Source organism: Elaeis guineensis, chromosome 8 (assembly GCF_000442705.2).
Source record: "Elaeis guineensis isolate ETL-2024a chromosome 8, EG11, whole genome shotgun sequence".
NCBI classification, from domain to species: Eukaryota; Viridiplantae; Streptophyta; class Magnoliopsida; order Arecales; family Arecaceae; genus Elaeis; species Elaeis guineensis.
In genome coordinates this window covers 139257147-139282883 of record NC_026000.2, presented here as the reverse complement: position 1 = coordinate 139282883, position 25737 = coordinate 139257147, and the positions used below count along the sequence as shown (strand labels likewise).

General features: G+C 35.6%; 1 protein-coding gene across 1 annotated transcript in view; it reads right to left on the bottom strand.

Moving 5' to 3' along the window:
• Positions 1-5142: 5142 nt before the first annotated feature.
• The window catches only part of LOC105035387 (uncharacterized), a 35250-nt gene continuing 14655 nt past the window's right edge, over positions 5143-25737 (bottom strand). Inside the window, 6 exon segments of the mRNA XM_029261939.2 lie at positions 5143-5568; positions 5653-5896; positions 6023-6087; positions 19466-19638; positions 22319-22396; positions 25682-25737. The exon segment at positions 25682-25737 is cut by the window's right edge and continues 10 nt beyond it. Coding sequence (XP_029117772.2) covers positions 5273-5568; positions 5653-5896; positions 6023-6087; positions 19466-19638; positions 22319-22396; positions 25682-25737 — 912 coding nt within the window. The 3' untranslated portion in view covers positions 5143-5272.

The following is a 25737-nucleotide window of genomic DNA, read 5'->3' as shown; positions in this document are numbered from 1 at the left end:
TCCAATTAGAAAGTTAGTTAGATTAAAACCCCATATGTGGAAAGTACTTTTTATTCAATAGAGCTTGATCCAATCAAGCCTATTATCTAATAGAGTTTGATCCAATCAAATCTAAATCAATTAAATTAAACCCATTTAATTAAATTTGATTTGCATCCCTTAAGATCAATTGAAACAAATCCTAGGATCAATTAGAGCTTAATCCAATCAATCCAAAGAAACCCTAATTGAATCCAATTTAATTAGATTTGATCCAATCCCCATTGCTCAATCAAATTGAGCCAATTAGCAATCAAATTATTAATTAATTATTTTTTAATTTATCAATCTTTAGTAAATAATTTATTACAACCTTTGCATAGGTTTAATCATCAATTATATTGATAATTAAATCTTCAATAATTTATAATCATCGATCAGCCATTTGATCAGACATATACTTCTATATGTGTAACCCTATAGATTCGAACCTAAGCCAGTAGCACAAGAACAATTCTTTTACTAATTGATGTAACTATCTAGCAATGAGACCCGACGTCTGAATAGACCGAATGTATGCTTAGCAATACTCAAGAACCTACGTGGATATAGTTACTATATAGTTCATTCCTTTGACTCTCGATGCTCAAGGATGACTTAGAGTTAAACTGTCAACTCTATATGAGTGGTCCACATTGTGTCTCAATCTCAAAAATTCTGTGACTCCTCATTAGAACTACTCTGTCCAGAGTTTTGCTGAATTGAAATACAGTGATGCATTATCTCCAATTTTACTTGAAACGATCAATCCTATCTTGACTCACACTCAGACTTCACAAGTACTTGACTGTATCCAAAAATCTTCCGTCATCGAATTAGAAATTCGAATAGTCTGGCACCAAAGCACATTGAGTTGCTTCAAGTCACCGAAGCAGTCTCAGATCAGAGAGACACTTATACCCATATCCCATCAGAGCAACCCTTGACAGTAAAGTACTTCAGAATTGATCACGCTCAGTGAAATATACTCCTATATTTCACCCATATGCCATGTCCGAGTCTCCACACACCTTGGTTAAGAGGACAACCAACTAATATGGCACACAACGGTCTACACTTACAATTATCATCCTAGTAACAATTATATCGTTTGATCATGAACAGGATCTAAGAACTACATGATAAATTCTTCTTTATCATTTTGAAAATAGCTCTAAGGACTTCATCATAATACATAGTTCTATTTAGAAAGATTTATTTTTTATGATAAATCTGTCAGATAATATTTATCAATTTATAATTCATATATATACATGGAGTGCAATCATCTACAACTTAGATGATTGACTTTAGAACATATTTGTCAACACTATTGCAACAAGATCTTACCAAAAAGGCTAGCCGAAAAGTGTTATTTTGGTTCCTTGCCCTATGTAAGTATCCAAGATCTATCCAATGCATAGCTAATGTAGGACTAAACGCATGCATGCACAGTCCTCACATATCCCTCTTAAGGTTTTACATCTCGATGGGATGAAAAGCATCCCAACCATCCCATCCCATTCCTATGAGGAAACAAGATCGGGACGGGCTTGGGACTCCGAAACCCTTCCATGTAGGGAGAAAAGAAGAAAGAGGAAAGAAGAAAAGGAACAAAATATGAAGAAAAGGAGAAAAACAAAGGACATAAGAAGAAAAATGAAAAAAAAAAAGAAAGAAAGGGAGAAGAAAAAGAAAGAAAAAGGAAAGGAAAGAAAAAGCGGAAAAGAAAAAAAGAAAGAAATTAGAAAGAAAGAAAAGAAGAAGGGGAGAAAATAAAGGTTATCTATCGGGATGCATAATCGGGACTACTGTCGGGACAAGACTAAAGGGAACAGCGGGGTATCTCGTTCTATGGAGACAATAGGATATTTTTATTCCACGGGATTTAAAACCTTATTCCATCCCATATAAGCTCTGTCATTCTGGCCAGGCTAAAAATCCAATCTATTCAAATCCAATCATAAAACCACGAATCCTATAACAAGCACCACATCGTGAACAACCCAAATAGGCTTGCATTACAACATCCCCAAATATACATGAGCCATATGTTGGATCCATTCTGATATCATTTGTAACAATCAAGGACCTCATCGAAAAAGACTAAGATGTTATTGGATTCCTTGACCCTATATAAATACTCAAGACCTACTCAGTGCATAGCCGATATGGGACTAAACACATGCATATATGAATCCTCGCATATTCATTGTTATATACCTAAGTTCCATTTGAAAATATCATGTTCAACACAATACCCTTTTTAACTAAAACCACAATACCCCTGTAGCTAAGCCCATAGAACTGCACTTAACTCCTACTGAGTAGGTCCATAATAATCAAGTCCCAAAATAGTCATAATACCAACCTTTAGTAGGGGTCATAACATTATTAGACTAAGAATCCAAATCCAAACATATCAAAGCATCTTTATAAAAAAATATATATCATAGTCTAATCAAAGTACACATATTCCACATAAGACCTATATATGACATGCATAATATTTCATAATAAAAATATTACTTCCAAACTACAAATTTATTTTTTATTCAAACACAGTTTCATATAGTTCATAAATTGCATGTAAATCGATATATGACTTTTTTCATGTCAAAAATTTATATTGATTAATTAAACAATCTAGGAAAGGTGGACCACTACTTCCACATCTATGATGCACTAGGTAGAGGTTGGGTACCTATAAAAGGCCAAGGAAATCCAAATTACACCTCCAACTAGTCTTTTTGGTTAAGATCTTGAGTTGTTATGATATCAAGTTTAATGGGCCATAAGAGTCCTTGATAAAATAATTAGACATGTATAATATACACATGAATTAATCAATTAGTAACTATTAAGTATTAGCAATCACATGGTAACTATCAGCAACATTACCATATCTGTTTTGTTACTATGTAAAAACTCTTCTTCAAAAAGAAGTTATGGAACATAGACAATGTCGGTTTTGTTACTGTCTGTTTTGTATTTCTATGATCTTTAAGATCTGGTATTATTCCCATGTTTTTCTTCCACCATCAATTTTTTAAACTCAATTCTACCAACTCCTAAGCGGCTACCCATTGAGCTTTGAGCCCTCTTGCACAAAACAGTTGTTCAGGTTCACCTCCAAATCATTTGTTTCTTTCACCCGACATCTTAGTCCACTTGGTTGCTGAATACTTCAACCTAAGGTAATGTTACCTGCTTTAGAAACTCCACAAAGCTCAAACTCCAATCTGCATCCTAAAACATTTTTTATTCGAAGCATTTTCCAAAATATTTGCTCCTGCATCCGCTCCCAATTTTAGCAATGAAGGTCCATGCCTACCAGTTGGACCTTTAATCCAAAACCTTAGGCTGCACTCTAGTCAATCACTTTTGTTCACATTAGAGTTTAGAGAACTCAGATTGATAGTTCAATTCATATAAACATTGCAAATTGAACATGGTTAGACAGCAAAGCATGAAATTTAGTCCTAGGTACCCCCAGACAAGTATTGCATGGACATGGATACAAGAACTGGATTTAGACATGTTTCCAAGCACCGAAATTAGTAAAAGAAACCATTTTGTAAAAGAAAATGTTGAAAGATATATTCATTAATGTCTTACATTATACGTGTTTCTCATTCAAACTTTCCAATTAGCTTAAGCATTTAAAAGAAATGACATTTTGCAAAGTTATTTTATGTATACGTGCTTGACAACTAAAAGAAACACATATTGTCCAAAACAGCCGGATATCAAGGTCCAAGTAACGCAGGACCAAACCTTTTAGTTTCATATCCACTGGATTCTCCTCCACATCCATTATCAATTTTGTATTGGAACTACAATTTTCATCATCAAATTTTAATTAAAATTCATGTCTAAATTGAACTTTCCCACAACATATTGGTTAAGCTTAGCCCAAAACACTAAGGGCCAGTTTGGATGCTGGTTGTATAAAGGTTAGGGATGGGTCAGCCGAACAAGAGCGAAAAAGGCATGTTATGTTCTATCAACCAACGCCCAAAAAAGCAACGTGACCCAATTAACTTTATTTCATAGGGAAAGATGAAATAAAGTTAACTATCAGAGCTTTCTCTTCTCTCTCTCTTCACTTCTTTGCTTCGTTCTACAACTTATCCCACTAAACCTCAAAATGTCAGCCAAACAATGAATAATTCTAATGCATGGTTACCTGGTTAGCAAGTTCTGACCAATAGTTTCATCTTTCTCCCCCCCCCCCCCCCCCCCCCAAATTAACTATTTGGTTCAGTTCGTAGACCATACCACACCAGTGGTATTTCTATGTGTGAGCAGTGATGGGTGAAGGTCTGGTTAGGTCTTCAATTTGTGACATACAACGCAATATCCATGATGGTGAATCTTGTGCATAAAATCTAATCATTTTCTCACCAAGTTGGGTCTTGAAAACAAACTCAGGCATCTTTCTCATGCTTTTAATATAGTTTTCCTAGATCCTATGCTAAAAATTTTGTTAAGGAAATAAATGTCATGCTAAAGAACTCGTTACAATACAAACTTACAGAGAAGATGCATAGGACCATCATAAGTTCATAAAATACAACGTTGAACAGGTTATAGTAAAACAAATCACAGAATTTATTGACTAGACATTCTGCAAAAGGAAAGTTGACCAGATTGCAGACTCTGTATGTCAGTGATTTTCAGCTACCATAGGAGTTTAAAGAAACAAACATAGACAGCTAATAAAATATAATATATGTTTTGTAAACTTTTTAAAACAATAATATCCATTAATTTGTGTTAACAAAAACAAATTTAAAATAATAGTTCGAGAATAATAAATAAAATAGTAGTGATTTCTAAATTCATGCAAGTATATGCACTCTAATACTGACCATTATCATCATCATCTGCTTCATCGAAACAAATCACATATTCTCTAATTTCCCCAGTAATGCTACCTTCTAAGTGACTCACTATTATTCCATGCTGATAAACCATCTCATTTGAACCAAACCAAGTCTTTCTCTAGCTTGGTCTACCCACATACAGAACCTCCTTTTGATTATTAGTTCTGCAAGAAACATTTCGGGATCAAATGCGTACACAATACGGAAACTCCAACTGAATACTTTACCACCAAACTACAGGAGAAGCAACTGAAATATAGATTAAAAAAAAATAGATACAGCATATTCATCACACCACAATTCTGAATGATGTACTAGCAGGAGACAGACATTTGTTATATTTAATGAATAACTGTATTACCTAACTACATTTGCAAAGAAACTTGCTGACATCGAATGATGCCTGCAGCTCCACCGTAACACAACCATCTTTCACTCCCTCTGTTCATGTTCCACCTTACCCTATGCATAGCCACAACTTTGGGAGGGTGTGCTTCAAACTGTTGTGGAGATCCTTCATCTTTGTTTTCGTTTCTTTGCAATATCCCTTGCTCTATTTCAGCATGAAATTTTGTTTGCACAGCAATAGCACTTGCATGCTGTTTCTTCCTCTCATTCTTTCTGGATTTTGATGTTGTATTTCCCATTGTTTCTTCACTACCTAAACATGAAGCTGGTAAGCAAGGGAGAGAACTATTTGTAGGAAACTTTGGCAGCAAGAATGGTTAGAAATTTCTATGATCACCTGAAACAGCATGACCTGTTTGTTTTGCCTGGTCCACATCTGACAAGCAACCATGCAACTGCATGGTCGGAGCAGTGTCCACACAGTCATCAACCGACTTCTTTTGCACAAAAGGAATGTTGGGCAATGGAACATCAGGTAGCGGACTATTGATCTCAAGAACTTGGCCTTTTTCCATAAGTGACCCGCAAAGGAAATGCGGTTTAGGGTTTCGCTTTGGATCTTTGTCCACAGCTTCAGTAAGCTACTCAGGAGAAGAGTTTGACAATTATCTCAGAAATGATATGCATTGTCATTTTATATCATTTAAAAAATGATCTAGAAAGAAATCATTGTATTGGATAGGGATAAACATCTCATTAAAGCTTACATCAGATAGTTCAGTTACCTGAAACCGAACTGTAGATCCATCTGCACTACAATAAGCAACGAGACCTGAGAATTAACAAAAATATAGATTGATTGATAAGTACAATATATTGGTTTACAAGCAGGAAATCAGGAAGCAGCATGTACTATTTTACCGTTATAATGACAGCGCACTGAGCAACACTAGGATCACAGTTCATACATATCCTTATAACATATGCATCTCCGAATGGATGTGTACGCATACAAGATACCCATTCCTAGCTCGCTAATGTTGGAGACAGAATCAATGGAGAATAATGTGGAACAAGTTGAATAAAATTCACTCTATCCACAACCTGGAGTGTAATAGATTATTTCCCAACAATGAAAAACATATTATCTTCCCCATAATACCATGGAAGCCATATGTATAAAATATGATGATCATTTATACTCAAAGATTTAAGTACATTATATTGTTGACCTCAAGAATTGATTTTGATGAATAACAAAACGTTTGAATATATATTTGAACTAATAAGCTCATTAAAATCATATTTCAGGAAAAATTGTAGAGTATCAAAAAAAAAATTCAATAATATATTTGAAAATAAAAAGGAGAAATCTGAAGCTTTTGAAGAGCATTGCACATCTCAAACAACGCTGGAGGAAGATATTTGAAAGTTGAAATTGAAGAGACATTCAAATTGAAAAATATCACAAAAAATTCAGTGGAGGGCATCTCGAGTTGACTCAAAATGATTCTGAATCGACTCAAACCGGAACGGCACACAAAAGCATTTTGACACGTTCTCTAGTCGACTCAAGTCTGGCGTGAGTCGACTCAAAGACGAGCTAAGTCGAGTCGACTCAAGTTGCTCGAGTCGAAGCCACAGGATGCCAACAGAAAACTGATTTTTAGGACAAAAGACTCACAGATCGAGTCAACTCAAGGCACAGCTGAGTCGACTCAAGGCTCAAATTGAGTCGACTCAAACTCCAACGGCTAATTCTACAGAAAATTCAGAACGGTCCAGAAATGCTTCCAACGGCTATTTTTTGGATCCAAACGGCTAGAAAAAAAAAATGACTTTTTGAGATTCCAAACAGTGAGTTAAGGTCAAAAATAATATTTTGAAGTGACAAGACAAGAGAATCAAAGTGAGAAGCACAAAAATAAGAGAAAAAATCCAAAAAGCATTGAAAAAGAATGCATTCAATTCTCAACTCATTGAAATATCAAATCAAAACATTCTCTTCAGCAAGAAGACAAACTCATTCCTCCAAAAGCTTCCACAAAAAAAGAGCCAAGAGCTTTATCGATTTTATTGCTCATTAAAGGAGCTTTTTGTTTTCATTTGTCTTTCTACTTTTGTTCTTATTATAACTAGCTTTAATAGGATTTTGAAGCTAGAAGATAGGCCCATCCAAGCCTAAGAATTGGAGTGTAAACCAAGGGTTAGCTTGTTTGCTGGTTGTGGTTGGTGATCCGGTGTAAAACCAACTAATTTTGGATAGTGAGCCTAGAAAACCATCCGACTGTAATCTTGAAAAGATTATAGTGAAATTCTCAAGTGGATCTTGGGAAGTGGACGTAGATGCAAAGGGCACCGAACCACTATACATCGATTGTGTTTGTGATTGTGTTCTTCTTTCTTACTCTCCTTGCATTTATATTTCTGTATATCCTGTTTCTGCACTCATCAATACTTCACTAGTTTTCACAACAGTACATTATTTGCTTAAATTTTAAAAAACTCAATTCATCCCCCCCTCTTGGGTTGTTCTACTGGACAACAAGTGGTATCAAAGTCCGAAACTCACTTGCATTTGATTTAACAATCAAGAGTTAAGATCAAATGGCAATCCAAATGAATGTGTCTCTTGTCAAAGGACAATCGACTAACCATCCACCTTTGTTCAATAAAACAAACAACACGTATTGGAAAGCACGCATACACATTTACATTCAAGCACTTGACTATCAACTTTCGAGAGTTATAGTCAAAGATCCACACACCCACAATAAAAGTAGATGGTAATGATGTTTCCAAGCCCGAAGAGGATTGGGATGAGCATGATATGAAATTAATTGAATTAAACACAAAAGCTATAAATGTTATACATTTTGCATTAGATGCTCACGAATTCAATAGAATTTCTACTTGTATTTCTGCTAAGAAGATTTAGGATAGATTGGAGGTTACCCATGAGGGTACCAATCAAGTCAAGAAGTCAAAGATTAATATGTTTATTCATAGATATGAATTGTTTAAAATGAAATCAAATGAATCTATTACCGATATGTTTACTAGATTCACTAATATTATTAATGGTTTGAAAAGCTTAGGAAAATCTTATTCTAACAGTGAACTTGTTCGTAAAATTCTTAGGTCACTTCTGAAGACTTGGGAAGCGAAGATCACCGCAATTCAAGAAGTCAAGGATCTAAACAAACTACCATTGGAAGAACTCTTTGGGTCTTTAATGACTCATGAGTTAACCATGAGGCAAAATGTGAAGGAAGAAACCAAAAAAAAGACCATAGCTCTCAAGACTACAACCTCCAAGGATGATTATAGTTAAAATTCTGATGAAGAAGAGGAAGAAGATGACTTGGCACTAATGGCAAGGAAGTTCTAAAGATTCATGAAAAGAAAGAAGCAAAATTTTAAGAGAAAGCCATTTAAAGGAGAATCAAGCAAAGATAAAGAGAAGGAGAAAGATAAAGAACTTTCCATATGCTTTAAATGCAAGAAGCCCAGTCACTTCAAAATGGACTACCCTCTTCTCAAGAAATCAAGCAAGAAGGTCAAAAAAAAAGCAATGATGGCACAATGGAGCGATAGTAAGGACTCTAGCTCCGATAAAGAAGCACAAGAAGTTGCCAACTTTTGCTTGATGACTCATCAAAAGTAGGTAAATACTGAAACTTTCTTAAATTTTACTTTTGATAAGTTACAAGTGGCATTTATGGACTTTTAACTGAATTTAATAAAATAAGATTGACAAACAAGAAACTAAAGAAGCAAACCTTAGTTTAAGTCATGAAAAGAAAAAGATTTCTGAAAAACTTAATTCATTAACTTGTGAAAATCAAAAATTAAATAATGAGCTAAAGAAAATTGAAACATTTGCAGAGAAATTTATTTATAGCTTCGAAAAATTGCATATGTTATTAAGTGAACAAAGAGCTGTATTCAATAAGGCTAGATTAGGATTTAAACCACAAAAGAAGCAAAAAATTTTGAAAAATCTGTTTGTTAAAGCTTCATTAACTCTTATTTCAAATGTTTCATGTTATTGTTGTGGTCAAATTGATCATAAATTTTATGCATGTGATTTCAAAAAATTAAATGAAAAAATGATTAAAATGGTTTGGATTACAAAAGGAACCATGAGCACTAACCCTAAAAAATCCAAGATGACTTGGGCACCTAAATTCTCTACTTCATTTTCTTGTATAGGAGTGTCTTGCAGCTCGAAAAAAGAAAAGACTTTGGTATCTTGATAGTGACTGTTCAAGACACATGATGGATGACAAATCTCAATTTATCACTTTTGAATCTAAAGATGGAGTAGTTACATTTGGAGACAATGGAAAGGGATGTATCATGGGCATTGATAACATTCATATCACTCCTTCCACTTCTATTCAAAATATATTATTAGTTGACGGATTGAAGATAACTTACTTAGGATTAACCAATTTTATGATAAAGAGTTTGAAGTAACTTTTAAGTCTTTAGCATACACAGTATCTAGTCCCAATGATAATGGCTTCATGTTCATTGGACTATACATGACAATATCTACATGGTGCATCTGGATGATCTACACATGAAGAATAATCAATGTCTTGCAGAAATGGAAGCCTAGGTTAGTGAGATTATTTGGTTGTGGCATCGCAGATTAGGTCATGCTAGCATAGACTTACTTTCAAAACTCATTAAGAAAAATCTTATCAAAGGCCTACCAAAATTAAATTTTAAAAAAGATCAGAATTGTGATGCTTATCAATGAGAAAACAAACTAAGAATTCTTTTAAACCAAAAGACATAGTTTCAACATCTAGACCTTTAGAATTGCTTCACATGAATTTATTTGAACCTATTAGGACCACAAATTTAGGAGGCAAGAAATATGGATTTGTAATTGTAGATGATTTTTTAAGATTCACTTGGATAATATTTTTAGCACAAAAAGATGAAGCATTTAAAGTTTTTACAAAATTTTATCAAAAAGTTTCAAATGAAAAGAACACATCCATTGTAGGCATTCGTAGTGATCATTGCATCAAATTTGAAAATCAATACTTCGAAAATTTTTATAGTGAAAAAAAAATTGATCACAATTTTTCTGCACCTAGGACACCTCAACAAAATGGAGTGATAGAAAGAAAAAATCGCACATTACAAGAAATGGCACCCACAATGTTATGTGAAAGTAATTTACCTAGATATTTTTAGACGGAAGCCATCAATACCATATGCTATATTTTAAATCGTGTATTAATTAGACCTATTCTAAAGAAAACACCGTATGAACTTTGAAAAGAAAAAAATCAAACTATCTTCATATTTTTGGTTGGAGATGCTTCATACTAAATAATGAAAAAAAATTAAAAAAATTTAATGCTAAGTCGGATGAGGATATCTTCTTAGGATACTCCACATCAAACAAGGCATATAGAGTCTTCAACAAGAGAACTCACGTTACTGAAGAATCTATCCATGTAGTATTTGATGAATCTAATGACAAAACTTCTAGAAAAGAAAATGTTTTAGATGAAGATGCAGAAATTCTCAACAAGAAGATGGATAGCCTCACGTTGAAGGATGATTTCCCACAAAACAATGAAGAAGATTCGAGGATGAAGAAAAAAAAAGGAAGAACCCATTCCAAACCAAAGAGAAAAGCTACCAAAAGAGTGGAGGTATGCACATGGACACCCTAAAGATCTAATTATCGATGATCCATCACAAGGGGTAAGAACTCCATCTTATCTTAAAAATATTAATAATTACTTAGCTGTTGTATCACAAATTGAGTCTAAAACTATAGAAGAAGCTGAAAATAATTCTTATTTGATAAATGCTACGCAAGAAGAATTAAACAAATTTGAAAGAAATAAGGTATAGACACTAGTTGATAGACCTAATAACTATCCTATAATTGGAACAAAATGAGTGTATAGAAATAAACTAGATGAGCATGGTACCATTGCTAGAAATAAAGCTAGACTAGTCGCTAAAGGATATAACCAAGAAAAAAGCATTGATTTTGATAAAATCTTTGCTCCTGTAGCTAGATTAGAGGCAATTAGGCTACTACTTGCATTTACATACTTCATGAATTTTAAATTATATCAAATGGATATTAAAAGTACATTCTTAAATGGATACATAGTAGAAGTATATATTGAACAACCATCTGATTTTAAAAATCATGCATTTCCAAATCATATCTTCAAATTACATAAAACTTTGTATGGATTAAAACAAGCTCCACGTGCATGGTATAAAAGGTTGAATAAATTTTTGTTAGATAATGAACTTACTAAAGATAATATTGATAAAATATTATTCTTAAAAAGAAAAGACAATGATCTATTAGTGGTACAAATCTACATAGATGATATTATCTTTGGTGCTACTAATGAATCTCTTTGTCAAGAGTTTACCATACTTATGCAGGGTGAGCTCAAGATGAGTATGATGGAAGAGCTAAACTTCTTTCTCGGACTCCAAATCAAGCAAAGTAAAGAGGGGATCTTCATCAACCAAACAAAATACACAAAGAAAATGCTTCGAAAGTTTGGGATGGAGACTTCAAGACCCATTAGCACACCCATGAGCCCCTCGTGTAAACTTGACAAAGATGAAAAGAATAAAGTAGATACTAAACTGTATAGAAATATGATAGCATCATTACTTTATCTTACCGCAAGTAGACCAGATATTATGTTCAATATATGCATGTATGCTAGGTATCAATCAGATCCTAGAGAATCTCATTTATCAGTAGTTAAAAAAATTTTAGATACTTATCTGGCACACTTAATGTAGATTTATGATATCATAGATTATCACCATTTGAATTAATTGGATATTCGAATGCTGATTTTGCTGGGTACAAATTAGATAGAAAAAGCACAAATGACACCTGCCAATTTCTAGGAGTTAATTTGATCTCATGGTTTAGCAAAAAAAAAAACTCAGTAGCACTATCTACGATCGAGGCAAAGTATATTATTGCTGCAGGAAGTTATTGTACTCAAATTTTGTGAATCAAACAACAACTTGAAGATTTTAGCATCAAACTTAATAAGATCCCAATAAGATGCGATAATACTAGTGCAATTAATTTAACTAAAAATCTAATTCAACACTCAAGGTCTAAACATATTGAAATAAGACACTATTTCATAAGAGATCATGTATAAAATAATGATGTGATGCTTGAATTTATTTGTACTGATAAACAACTTGCTGATATATTCACCAAACCCCTTAGTGAAGAAAAATTTAGCATCATTAGAAAAGATTTAGGAATTTGCTATCAATCGAAATAAATTTTATTCTCTAAATCCCAAAACAAGTTGAATCAAACCTAAAATAATCAATTTTGTGTACATAACCATTGATTGATGTCATTAGAAATCCCTTAATGCTTTTTATATGCTGAATTTTCTCTGAAACTGTAAAAAATTTCAGACTCATGCTTAAGTCGACTCAAGTCGACTCAAATAAAACCTTGTGTCTACTCAACTATCAGGGCCACAAGTTTTTAAACGGGCCCATGACTTTTCGCGTCGCACTAAAACCATTCAAAAACCCAACGCCCTTTCTCCAAAACCCCTTTCCACAGTCCTCACGATCCCAACCCTCTATCTCCCAATCAATCCTTGATCCTTGATAGATTTGAGAGAAATGGTGCAGACAAGACACATAGGGCGGAGATCTCACTTGACTCGAAGCGCTGAACAGCAGGAGCGAAGAAAGAAGGCTCGACTAGATTCCTCGTCTCAAGCAACCGAATAGCCCCAACCCACTGTTCAGTCGAAAATTTTTTAGCCAAATCTGTTTGAGGAACAAGATACGGAGTCTTTCCCTCCACATCCCTCTCCATCCGAGAGAATAGGAACTAGGGCTATTGCCTCTCCATCCAAGAGAATGGCAACAAAGGCCATTGCAATGAAGAGGAGAGTAGATTTTACATTCTTTCAAAAATACCATTTCTCAATTGATCCATGGCTTGACAGAATGGGGTGGAAAAATTTTTGCTACTTAAATATCCCTATGTACCCTAAGTTGATCAGAGAATTTTATGCAAATTTGAGAAGAGGAGCAGCTGAGGTAACTACTACCGTGAAAGGTGTTCAATTTGATGTTTCTGAAGAAAGCCTAGCTAGAATCTTTGATTTGCCCCTAGAAGGAGCTATCCTTGAGAGAGTGTCTAATAAGAAGGAAGCATTGAGGATTATTGTTGATAGAGAGGATGTTGTTGGAGATATAAAAGCCCCCACACTTTCTGTAAAGATGCGGGTGTTACATCATATTATTGGAGGGATCTTTATTCCGAAATTAGGAAGGCATGACTTTGTGTCGGAGGAGTTGTATGTCATATATCACATTATTCAGGGGATATCTCTGAACCTTCCTAGACTTATGATGCATCAGATTAAAAAGGCAGCAGTCAAGAACAAGATTTGTCTACTCTATGGGATGGCATTGATCAGAATTTTTAAGACAGTAAAAATTTCACTAGAAAATGAGAGATTTAAGAATTTGTCTCATTTTGATGTTTATGATGATAAGGCTTTGACTCTTATGCACTTTCATGTTGAGGCTGGGAGATGGGTGAGAAACGAGTCAGGTCGGGAGAGAAGCCCAGGATAGAGGAGACAGGAGAGCCATCTACACCTATAGCCTCTAGAGCCTTATCTAATCATCCATTATCATTCAGAGCTGCACCTGACCTTCCTTCACCAGCCACACCACAAGCTAGATCCCCTTCAGCCTCCGCACCTCAGCTAACAGTTATTGACTCTCCCACACTAGAGACCGGCTGATCTTATCTCGACTAGACTCAGTGCCCAGATAGCAGGATTATCTAAGAAGGTAGAGAGCATTCAAGCTGAGATGAAATGTATGGCAGTAGGCTCACTACCTTGGAATAACGAGAGTTAAGGGCAGAGGCCCCAACTGATGTTTCTAATGTGGCAGGAGAGATTGCACGACTGAGGAAAAGTCTGAGTTCAGGAGCACTGAGATGTTTACTACCATTAGAGGACTCGGACAAACTGGCACTAAGGTGCTTGGGGCTATCAACGGACTTGGACAGTCCCAATAGCAAGACATTATATCTGTACTTGGAGCCATGGTAGTCTGATTGAGAAGCTTAAAAGACTTGCTCCGAGTGCAGTACCAGTACCCGCAGCAGCAGCAGCAGTAGATACAGCCGCCAGAGCTTTTATGGCTCATTCTGTTCCTACTCAGCCTCAGTCCATGCCTCGACCTCCACCTGCTTGGTCTCAGCTGTCTGCTCCGCCATCAGTTCAGCCACAACCACTAGTATCTACTCAGCCGCGACCCCCGTCCAGCTCTAGTTTACTGCACAGTCTATCCAGCTGTCTGCTAGTCAAGGTAGATCACCTTTCAGAGTATACACCAGAGCTGGAATCGGATTTCCCACATCTCTAAGGGTTGGTCCATTGGATAGGACCAGGAGCCGGAGAGCTGGACCTTCATCATCTCGCACTTCCTCATCCGAGACCCTAGAGATTCCTTCTAATAAAGATTAGTGGCTTAGGAGATATTTGTTTAGTCATATGATGTATTAGGCTTTCTTTTGGACATATGATTGTATTTATCTGTCTTGTGGACTTATATGTGACTTATCTTGATATTAGTGTGTATCTTGGTATTATTGACTGACTTCATATTGTATTTTGGTGTGCTATGATCTAGCACATTCATTTTGATGAATACAATGCTATATTTTTACTCTTCCTTATTCTTGCTGTGTTATGCGATGTTCTACCTTGCTTATACATTGCCCTCTTGATTGATGACAAAAAAGGGGAGTAGAAAAGAACATATAAGCATATGAGCAAAAGGATGTATGAAAAGTGTATAATGAGCATTGTTAGCATGTATGATTGCTTGGATATTTATATTATATGCGTCTTATGAATGTAATAAAAAAAAATGTATGAGCAATGTTAGCATGTATGAAAAGAATGTATGAACACATAATGTATGAGTGTATGAGCATTGTTAGCATGAACACATAATGTATGAGCGTATGAGCATTGTTAGCATTGTTTGACATTGTTTGCTTTGTCATGTACCCTATGAATGCATCTATATGTCTTATGAATGTAAATTTCAGCCCTAACATATAAGCATAGCAATGGGCCTTAATGGATGTGACGATGTCTCATGTTCAATTATATGAATGAAGATTTTTGCATATATAGCACAATCAATAAATGTGCATTCAGTTTGAAATAAATATGGACACACACTAAGGGAGAGCGAAGCCAAAACGTATGAAAAAGCTTATATCGTTATTGACTTGAGCATAAGTCTATATCTTTATTGACTTAAGCATATTTCTTAAAAATTATGCATATATCTTGCCAATTGCTCATATACTCAAAAATTATCATCATCAAAAAAAAGAAAATTGTTGATCCCCAAGATTGATTTTGATGAATAACAAAACGTTTGAGTATATATTTGAACTAATAAGCTCCTTGAGATTATGTTTCAAAAAAAATTGTAGAGTATCAAAAGAAAAAGTTCAATAATGCATTTGAGAATAAAAAAGATGAATCTGAAGCTTTTGAAGGGCATTGCACATCTCAAACAAGACTGGAGGAAGATATTTGAAGGTTGGAATTGAAAAAAATTCAAATTGAAAAATATCATAAAAAATTCAGTGGAGGGCACCTCGAGGCAACTCAAGATGATCCCGAGTCAACTCAAATCAAAACGGCATGCAAAAGTATTTTAGCACATTCTCGAGTCGACTAAAGTCCGGCATGAGTCGACTCAAAGGCGATCTGAGGAGTTGAGTCGACTCAAGTTGCTCGAGTCGAAGCCACAAGATGCCAACAGAGAGCTAATTTTTGAGACAAAAGACCCACAGATCGTTAAGTCGACACAAGGCATAGCTGAGTCAACTCAAGCTCCAACGGCTAGTTCAGAATGGTCCAGAAATGCTTCCAACGGCTATTTTTCGGATCCCAATGGTTAGAAATGACTTTTGAGGTTCCAAACAGTGAGTTAAGGTCAAAAACAATATTTTGAAGTGACAAGACAAGAGAATCCAAGTAAGAAGCACAAAAACAAGAAAAAAATCCAAAAAATATTGAAAAAGAGTGCATTCAATTCCCAACTCATTAAAACATCAAATCAAGACATTCTTTTTAGCAAGAAGACAAGCTCATTCCTCCAAAAACTTTCACAAAAGAAGAGCCAAAAGCTTCATCGACTTTATTGCTCATTAAAGAAATTTTTTGTTTTCATTTGTCCTACTTTTGTTCTTGTTGTAACCAGCTTCAATAGGATTTTGAAGCTAGGGAATAGGCTCATCCAAACCTAAGAATTGAAGTGTAAGCCAAGGGTTGGCTTATTTGTTGGTTGTGGTTGGTAATCCAATGTAAAACCAACTAGATTTTGGATAGTGAGCCTAAAAAACTATTCGACTGTAATCTTAAAAAGATTATAGTGAAATTCCTAAATGGGTCTTGGAGAGTGGACATAGGTGCAAGGGGCACCGAACCACTATACGTTGGTTGTGTTTGTAATTGTGTCCTTCTTTCTTGCTCTCCTTGCATTTATATTTCTGCATATCCTATTTCTTCACTCATCAATACTTCATTAGTTTTCAAAACAGCACATTATTTATTTAAATTTTGAAAAACCCAATTCAACCCCCCCCCTCTTGGATTGTTCTATTGGGCAACATATATACCCATGCAAATTGACCATATAGATTCATATTTGGTAAAAGGTACCAGTACTGGTACTATACCGACACATGTGAACTCATTTTTCACGTATGAGCACATGAAGTACCATTCATCAACAAGGTACACATCATACCGGTAAGGTACCGACTTTTTGCTGGAAAGACATCTTTTCTTCATCATGACCTGATAAAAGCTACATATATCTTTACTGCATTATAATTTCCAATCAAGCAAGTCCCTTTTGATTTCATCTATCAAATTAGTGTTTGGGCTAGAACATTTCCACTACCCTCACCCCTCCATCCTTGTGCCCTGGATGCGGCAAGTGTAGGTGGACCCCATGAAAGCACAACCAAAGAAAAGCCAAAAGAAAATTAGAACTATATACTGGTAGTAAAGACCTTAACATCAAGAGTAGAGAAAGCTAAGGATTAGAGAGAAGCACGGCTTTGACTTGGAGATGGCAAAATGAAATAGGGATAGAAAAGTTGCAAAGCGAGGTGGAAACATTGGACATAGTGTGGTAGGCTACTCAATCAAAGAATAAGCATACTGATACCGAGATCAAAAAAGGCTAGTTGAAGGACAGGGGGCTTTTAAGGGTGAAATGCAGTTGGATGGGCAAGGGGGGAAGGGGGTTTATTCTTTAGGGTATTAATTGGAATTGGAGAAGGAGCTAAAGGGCAATGAATCTTTTTTTGTTATTTATTGCATTTGGCATTCTAGTTTATAGTCTTTTATTGTCAGTCACTATGCAAGCTAAAGCAGTGGAGTAGTCAGCTCTATAAATTGTCACTGTCAAAAATTAACAAGAATAAAGTCAGGGTGTGACCTTCCACTTCGACACTTCCATCTGCAGAGGGTTATGTGCTAGTCTCGAAAGTTGGAGCATGAGGAAGCTAAGTTTGCCTATTATCAGCAGGCATGTTCCTGATAATTGTGGGTTCTATCTTCTTTGATATGCAAGTAAAAGATTTGACTTCAATTGTGGAAATCATTTCAAAATAGGACACCTCGGTCAGGAGAATAGAAGTTTAGCCTGTGCTAAAGAGGGTGCAACATGTAAAATTGATTCTATGTGAAAAAAGCTATCAACAAATTTGATCCAATATTGGTAGAATTGTACTGATCAATAACTATGTGGCATGGGTTTGGGTATGGGCATCAAGTGGTGGTGTGCATCTAGAAGTCAGACTTATGCTATCCCCAAATTCTAGGACATGGGAACTCGGCTTCAAAGAAACCAAAAGTTGCATGAGGGTACATGGGTATGTCCACCTAGCTGCTATTTTGCAATTAGTCCTCATATAATTAGGATGGAATGCTGAATCCTGGCACAAATTAGGCATTATTTTTACAAATAGTCCTTCCAATACATCCTAACGCATAGACAAGGGTTAAAATAAAAATAAAAATAAAACACTCAACAAATAAGACCTAAACATTAATCGGTAGTCCTTTCAGGATTAAACTTTAATTTTGCCCAAGAACAACATGCGTTGAGCCCTAATAAAACCCTAGCCCCCTTTTATCATATCCCCTAGACCCGCCACCTATTCCACAGAAATCACTGATCCACCACAACATAGCTAATCTCCATCTCCCTTGCCTTCTTCTTTCCTTCATTCCTTTCTTTCTTTTCTTCTTCTTTCTTTCTTTCTTTCTTTCTTTCTTCCTTCCTTTCTTTCTTTCTGTCCGTCCTTCTTTCCTTCCTTTCTTCCTTTCTTTTCATCATCTTCTTTCTTTCCTCCATACCTTTCTTCTTTTCTTTTTGCTCCACCTGGCTGATTAGAGTACCATGTCCAACCAATCCACAAGTGTGCCAGATCTAAATCGCATACCCATGTCGATGTCGTGTTGTGTCAATGTAGGTATGCTGAGGCAAAATGAAGAGTCCGGGTATCATAGATCCAGAAAAGGTGCTAATTTGCTATTTAAAAGAAACAACTAAACCGATCAAGATCTGCAAAACCAGTACTGAGAATTATATCGATACATTACCAATTTGGTGAGGTATGGTCGATAATGTACCATACACACTCTGTACCAAGACAGGCTTTCAACATTTTTTCTCACTCCCAGCCATGGTACCATCTGACTCTAGATGATATGGTATGGTCTGCTGGGTTCGGAATGGCATGGACCCATATGGTATGGTATGGTCAGTATGGGTGGTACGGGCCATACGGACCCAATTTCAACTAGCACCACTATTGAACATATCTATATAGAAAATGTTATTTCAGAAAACTTGCCTCAAGTAAAATAGTTAGATATTCAAGTCACTTGTTAGCACTTAGAAACCAACTGTTGCCCCACCACACATCCACTTACAAAAAATGTAAGATCACCCTATAGTTAAAATGAAAAAGAAAGTCACCTAAGTGGGCAAAGTCAAAGATTTATTTAACAAAAAAAAAAAAAAATCAACAGTTGATTAGTATCTTATCCATGCAATCAAAAATGGAAAAAACATACCTAGAGTTCGTGACACCTGGGCACTCCAAACGGCGAAAGATGAGCAGCCAAAGTTATGCAGCCCTTGATACTTTGTTCCAGCAAACGGTCTTCCAGTAACAGGAACATCATATGCTGCTTTCCACAAGCTGAGGATCCTCAAGGTTCCATCATCAAGTGATAAGACGATACATCTAAAAGGAAGCAGCATGAATTTTAGAATTCTACCCACAGGAATGATACTTATCTGCTGCTAATTGTACAAGTGATATGCCATACATGTAATCTGTGCTTACATGCGGTAGAAATAATTTTTAATGGAGTAAAATATGTGCTTGAAATAGATGTCAATCTACTTCTGCATGCATGTTCCAGATAAATAAAATTTTAATCAGAATAACTATTTCTACATTTGAAAACCACCAGAACACAAAGACAATTGCCTTTTTCCCCAAATTATAGAGATACCCAAGAGTGTTATAGTTGCATCAAATGGACAGAAAGCTAATTAAATTAACTATTGCACTGTATCTAATAAGCAGTCAGATCTTCAGCTTTTATGAATTATGAGGGAACGGCTTTACTGCTATCTGGAAATAAGTGGAATAGCCCTTACTGTATTTTCTTTTTATCCTAAAACTAATTGAAGCGAACCTTTATACATCAAAGAGTCAAAACTATCAGAATCAAATTTATAGAAAACTAGCATGCACTCATTTTGCTTTCACTTTTACAAATGAGTGTTTTAAAAATATTTTCAAGCAGGTGCATATTTTTGTTTGCTTTAGAATTAAAAGACACAAACAACCCCATCCCTCCCCACCCAGAAAGCATGTGACGTGTGCACACTCATATGCACAGAGAGAAATTCAAGACAGATGCATGAATGCATTAATATATTTTCAAATGACATGTCAATATGGATATACATATTTTGCAAATTAACCTCCTCGTTTTGATGCATAGTTTGAGCATCCTGTGAGGCAATCAAGAAGGTAATTTAACACAGCATGTCTGTCCAACAGAAATAAAATTCTAGCCTAAGCCAATTTCGTTTAGATCAATTTGGCATATGCTGTAGGTACAAACTCTGATAGTTAGGTTCAGGGAATGCCGTACCGGACCAAACCACCCGGTATGGGGCGTACCAAACCGGACTGACGGCCAGTCGATCCAGTTTGGTCCTTTTTTCCGAAAAACACGTCCGATCCGGTTTGGGGCCATACCATCCAAAACCGGACAATATGACTCAGTACGGTTCGGTTCGGTGTTGAACCGAACTATACCGACAAAACCCACATGGGGGTAGGTGGGGGGGGTGTTGGGGGGGAGGGGGTGTAGTGGGGTCTGGGCTGTCATTTAATGGCAGCCCAGATGCTTTCTTTGAGAGACCTGACAGCTCTCTCAGAGAACTCTCAAGCTCTCAGGCATTCGACGACACGTGAAAAAAATTTTAAAAAAAAAAATTCCATCAAATTGCAGTACTGATTCGAGGAGACGCTGATTTTTGGCCAAAAGTAAGATAATGTATTATTCTTTTAGTAAATATTTTATTTTTTATATTTTTATGGCTAAAGAAAGGATAAGAACAAAGAAGTAAGAAAATAAGAAGAAATCATGTCAAAATTTTGTGATTTTGATATGATTTGATCATATGTCATAAATCTTTGGAAGATCTACATGATGACACTAAAATCGTTGATTTTCATTAATTATATATTTTTTAAAATATATATATATATTTATTCATAAAAAATTATTAAAAAAATAAATTCAAAAAAAATAAAAAATCAGAGTTTCAGAATCATGTTTAGAATGATTCAAGCTACTTAAATCTAACCTCAATTTTTTTTAAAATTTTTGAAATTAAAAAATATTTTTATAATTATTTAAATAATAAAAAAAATGTGATCAAATAAAAAATATGTAAAAATAGTATTATATTTTAGTTAATTCAAAAATATTATTTGAAACATTATCTGAAATGTCTTACGATCCAAAGAGGATGCCTTATGGGATGAATATTCGGGAGTACAGTGCTTCTTGGTTAGCGGGATGGACTAATGTTCCTCCAGACTATGCCAATGATCCAGATATCTACGAGCGTCACAGACACTCGATGAGATATTAAATGCAGAGCAGATCTTAAGGTTAGTATATCATTTTTTGTGCTTTATACTTTAAAAGTTTAGATACATTTTAATGCATATTTATATATTTTCTTTTTAATTTTAAGATGATAGAGTTGTAATATAATATAAATAAATATATATTTGAAATTTTGGATCAAGATTCCTTGTACCGCTACCGAACTCAAAAATTAAACCAGATATGTCAATAATATGCAATATAATATAATTTTGGGGCTATAATTATGAATTAATAACTTGAATATCCAAAAAAAATGAAACAAAACAAAAAAAAATTTGTACCGGTACCAAACCGATATGCCGGAGCATACCGTGTGTCGATACGGTATGATACCAATACCGTACCATACCGGCCCGATGCCGGTACGGGCACCGGTATCAATACAGCAGATCTTGGTCAGGTTAATATTCTACTTGTTAGTAGCATTATGTCATGCTCACATAATATTGGCTAGTCTTCCTGAAGTTACCTTCTCACATCATATATAATAGAAAGCTACTTTCCAGATTAAATCTGGCCTTATTTTAATCAGCATTTTCATGTTATTTAGGCAACGTAAAGTAAACAATGAGAAAAGATCTTCTCTTAAGAAACCTTATTAGTTACTATTCAACAAATTTATTTAACCATCCATCACCACTGACAATCAGAGTATGCAAAAAAAATCAGTATGAAGAACACATAAGTGAACACATTCTGCCATAAATAAAGATCAAACATTACCTAGGATGTTTTACCCAATCCACGCTCAAAATTGCTCTTGGCGTGGGATTCAAGTCCCATAGCGGACGGTATGGATCACTGCAAGAGAGGAAGTGTTACAATTTTTAGATCTCACAAACTATATGAAAGAACATGATCACGCTTAAAAGCAATTTGTATTATGTTGGCAAGCTTATTCTAACATGCAAAATGCAAAGATGAGAATTCTGATAATAATAATTAAGTTTGGTGATGTTTCATTTTTCTAGCTTTGCATTGCAGGTCAATATGAACAATTTTATGTCAGAACACTCCATTTGTCTGGTAAAAATTGTAATCAGACGTAAGACAGAAGAGCTGCAAGTAGAAAATGTGTGTAAGGGATGAGTTGACAGTATATATTAAAAACGAATCTCCAACAATACTGCAAGTTAGGGCAAACTTCAAACCAACTGGTGTTCCAGTGCCAATTCTGCTGCACATGTTGCAAAAAGCTAACACAATATCAGCTTCACAATCATAGCTGTCATAAGCGTGCAAAGATGCATTAAATTGAGCAAACAAAAGCACCCATTTCATTATTATCCAACGTTCAGATGACTATGAACATAGAGGCCCAATTTGGCACAATAAATCCCAAAATAAAATATATGGCATGTAAATGATAGCTGTCTACGACTAAAGAAGAGGGAGCATTAACTTACATGTAAATTTCTCTCTCACACTCTCCATTCCATGTAATAGACCCACAAAAGGAATGTAACAGTACAGACCAACACAGACATAATTTTCCAACAGGGCATCAATTCTTTTACAAATCCACAAAAATTGCACTCCAAAATGCCTAAATGCAAATCTAAGACATTTTGAACTCCAAAGTTTTCCTCCATAATATGATTGACAAATCAACTTGGTTATCATACCATAAAAATACAAATATAATCATCTTTAAATAGAATATGTCATAACTCCTTAAATATCAACCATAATTTGAAAAAAATGGAGTGAAAAAAGATATAAGCTTCAGACTGATCTATTCCACAATGCTTCATATAATAATACTACATTAGGAATTGTAGATAATATTAAAATAAATTGATCCTCAATAAACATCCTAAATTCTCATTCTCCAAACAATCCAAAGACATTTTATACCCAATTTTAATGAGAGACATATTTATAATGTTTTTCCTTTTTTACTTTTAACTAGCTTAGAACCCCATGCAATGCATGGGATGCGATCACACATGTAAATGTGTAATTCTCTGTTATTCTAATTTGCAGCGATTTGAATGATTTCATAAAGTATTTTATTTTAAAAATATATTTTATTTTATTAAGCTATTTATAAGTGGATTATAAGCTATTTATAAATTATTTTATTTTATTTAAAACTTCACATCAAGTTCTAAACCATATTATTGCAGACATAAGAAGAGCAATTCTGAACAAATACATGAGATAGCATAAACAAAGACAATTGATAACTTCAAGAAGAAAACTTTCTTTTATAAAAAAATTATATTAGTGCGTAACATGCATTATAAGCTATTAAATAAATTTTATAAAGATCCGAAGATCCTAATTTCATTAAATTCTTTCCTAAACTCATCATTTTTTATTATTTTTATCTTTAATTATTTTTTAATTTTTCTATCCCTTCTTCTCCTTTGATTCTCTCTCGCTAAATTCTAGCTAAATCTCAATGTATGCCTCCGATTTTACACTATGAGACCACAATATCCATTGATTTCCAACTGGGTCCTATCATAATTTCGACATTCATGTGATTTCTCTAAGTCTGTTGCTTAATGACAACAGCCCCACCACTTGAATCCATGAAAACATAGAAATACATAATATTCTAGTGGGAAATAAAACCTACCGCCATAGCTTTTTCTATTTTTTCTTTCGATTTTTTTTGAGCCAGAGTGCAATATCCAATGGCGCTCAGACGCCTGGACTCCAAAGGTTCCACAAACGTAAATTAAGCAACCCCATCATGTCCGACCACCCGCGCTGCCGCTCGCCCCCTGCTGCCGTCGCCTCCTCATTTCCGTCCTCCACTGCCTCTTCCACCTCCGTCCTCTTGTTGCCGCCTCTCCCTACCGTGGCCTCCACCGCCTTATCTTCGTCGAAGAATCTCCCTGCCGCCTCCCTCTCCTCCCTTGATCTCTCCCTACAAGCTTCAGCTGCGACGTGGCATGCAGAGGCCTCTGTGTTGAGGCCACGTGGCAGACGGAGGCCCTACCATCGCATATAACCTAGAGTTCCAAAAATCCTAAGCCATGGCGGAGCTCCTCCCTCCCCGATCGGCCATGGATCTCTTCAGCGATCCCATCGAGTCTCAGCGCTATGGTTCAAGGCCACCTCTTTCCTCCGCTCGGACTTCAAGTCGGAGTCCTACATCACCGACCTCCGCTCCTTCGTCCCCCTGGAAAGCCTCGCTGCCGAGCTCCGCGCCCACCTAGCAGCCCTCAAGGCCGTACTTGCCGACCTCATCAACCGTGACTATGCCGACTTCATCAGCCTCAGTACCCGCCTCATCGACGTCGACTCCACCACGTGCGCATCCGGGTTTTTCCGCTGCATTTTTCTGCTGTTTTTCCATCCTCAGGAGTCTCGATCGGGTGGGAGGCTTGAAGCGAACAAAGCTTCTCCCGAAACTCTTCCAATCCTCTCATAGTCCCACTCCACGCAGTTTCACTCCGCATGGCAAAATAATTTTTATCCACGTGGCAAACGGAGACAACCAAACGCGGTTGCTCCGTTTTATAATATATATATATATGATGATCCTTTTTAACTTCCAAAAGCCTTTGGTTAGACTGAACTCAATTCAACTAAACCATAATCCCAAACTAGTGGTCAGCTACATGAATCCTTTTCCTCCATTCCACTCAGTTTAGGGCGATACTTTCTGAGAGATGTTGAGCCAAATCTATTCAGACCAGAACCAGCAAATCTATTTTAATCATGAGAAAACCTTTTGGTCAGACTTCGTTTGACCAAATATTTTCATATCCTAGGCAAATTTTGCCTGTATGCCAAAACAAAACTCTCAATCTTCATGATGCTAAAAAAAGGCAATGAGACAAATTTTTCTCATGTTCTCTACAAGTTTTTTTTCGAGTCATCATTTAGCAAGAACATAAGCTTCAACGACAGTTCAAATCACAACCAAAAAGCATCATTTAATGACAAAGCGAAAATATGGAGATCTTTTGCCAATAATTAGCAGGAAAATATATTGATAGAGAACTTTAAGAAACATGTATTTCTTTTATCTACGTCATTAAGATACATTGGTCAACTGAGACACAAAACGGACACAGATCTTTTTTTTTCTTTTTTCTTCATTGTAAAATAGAGTGACAAACATACCGCAGGTCCCAAAATTTTAAACCTTCATGTCCAGCAGTCACAAAAAGATTTGCACT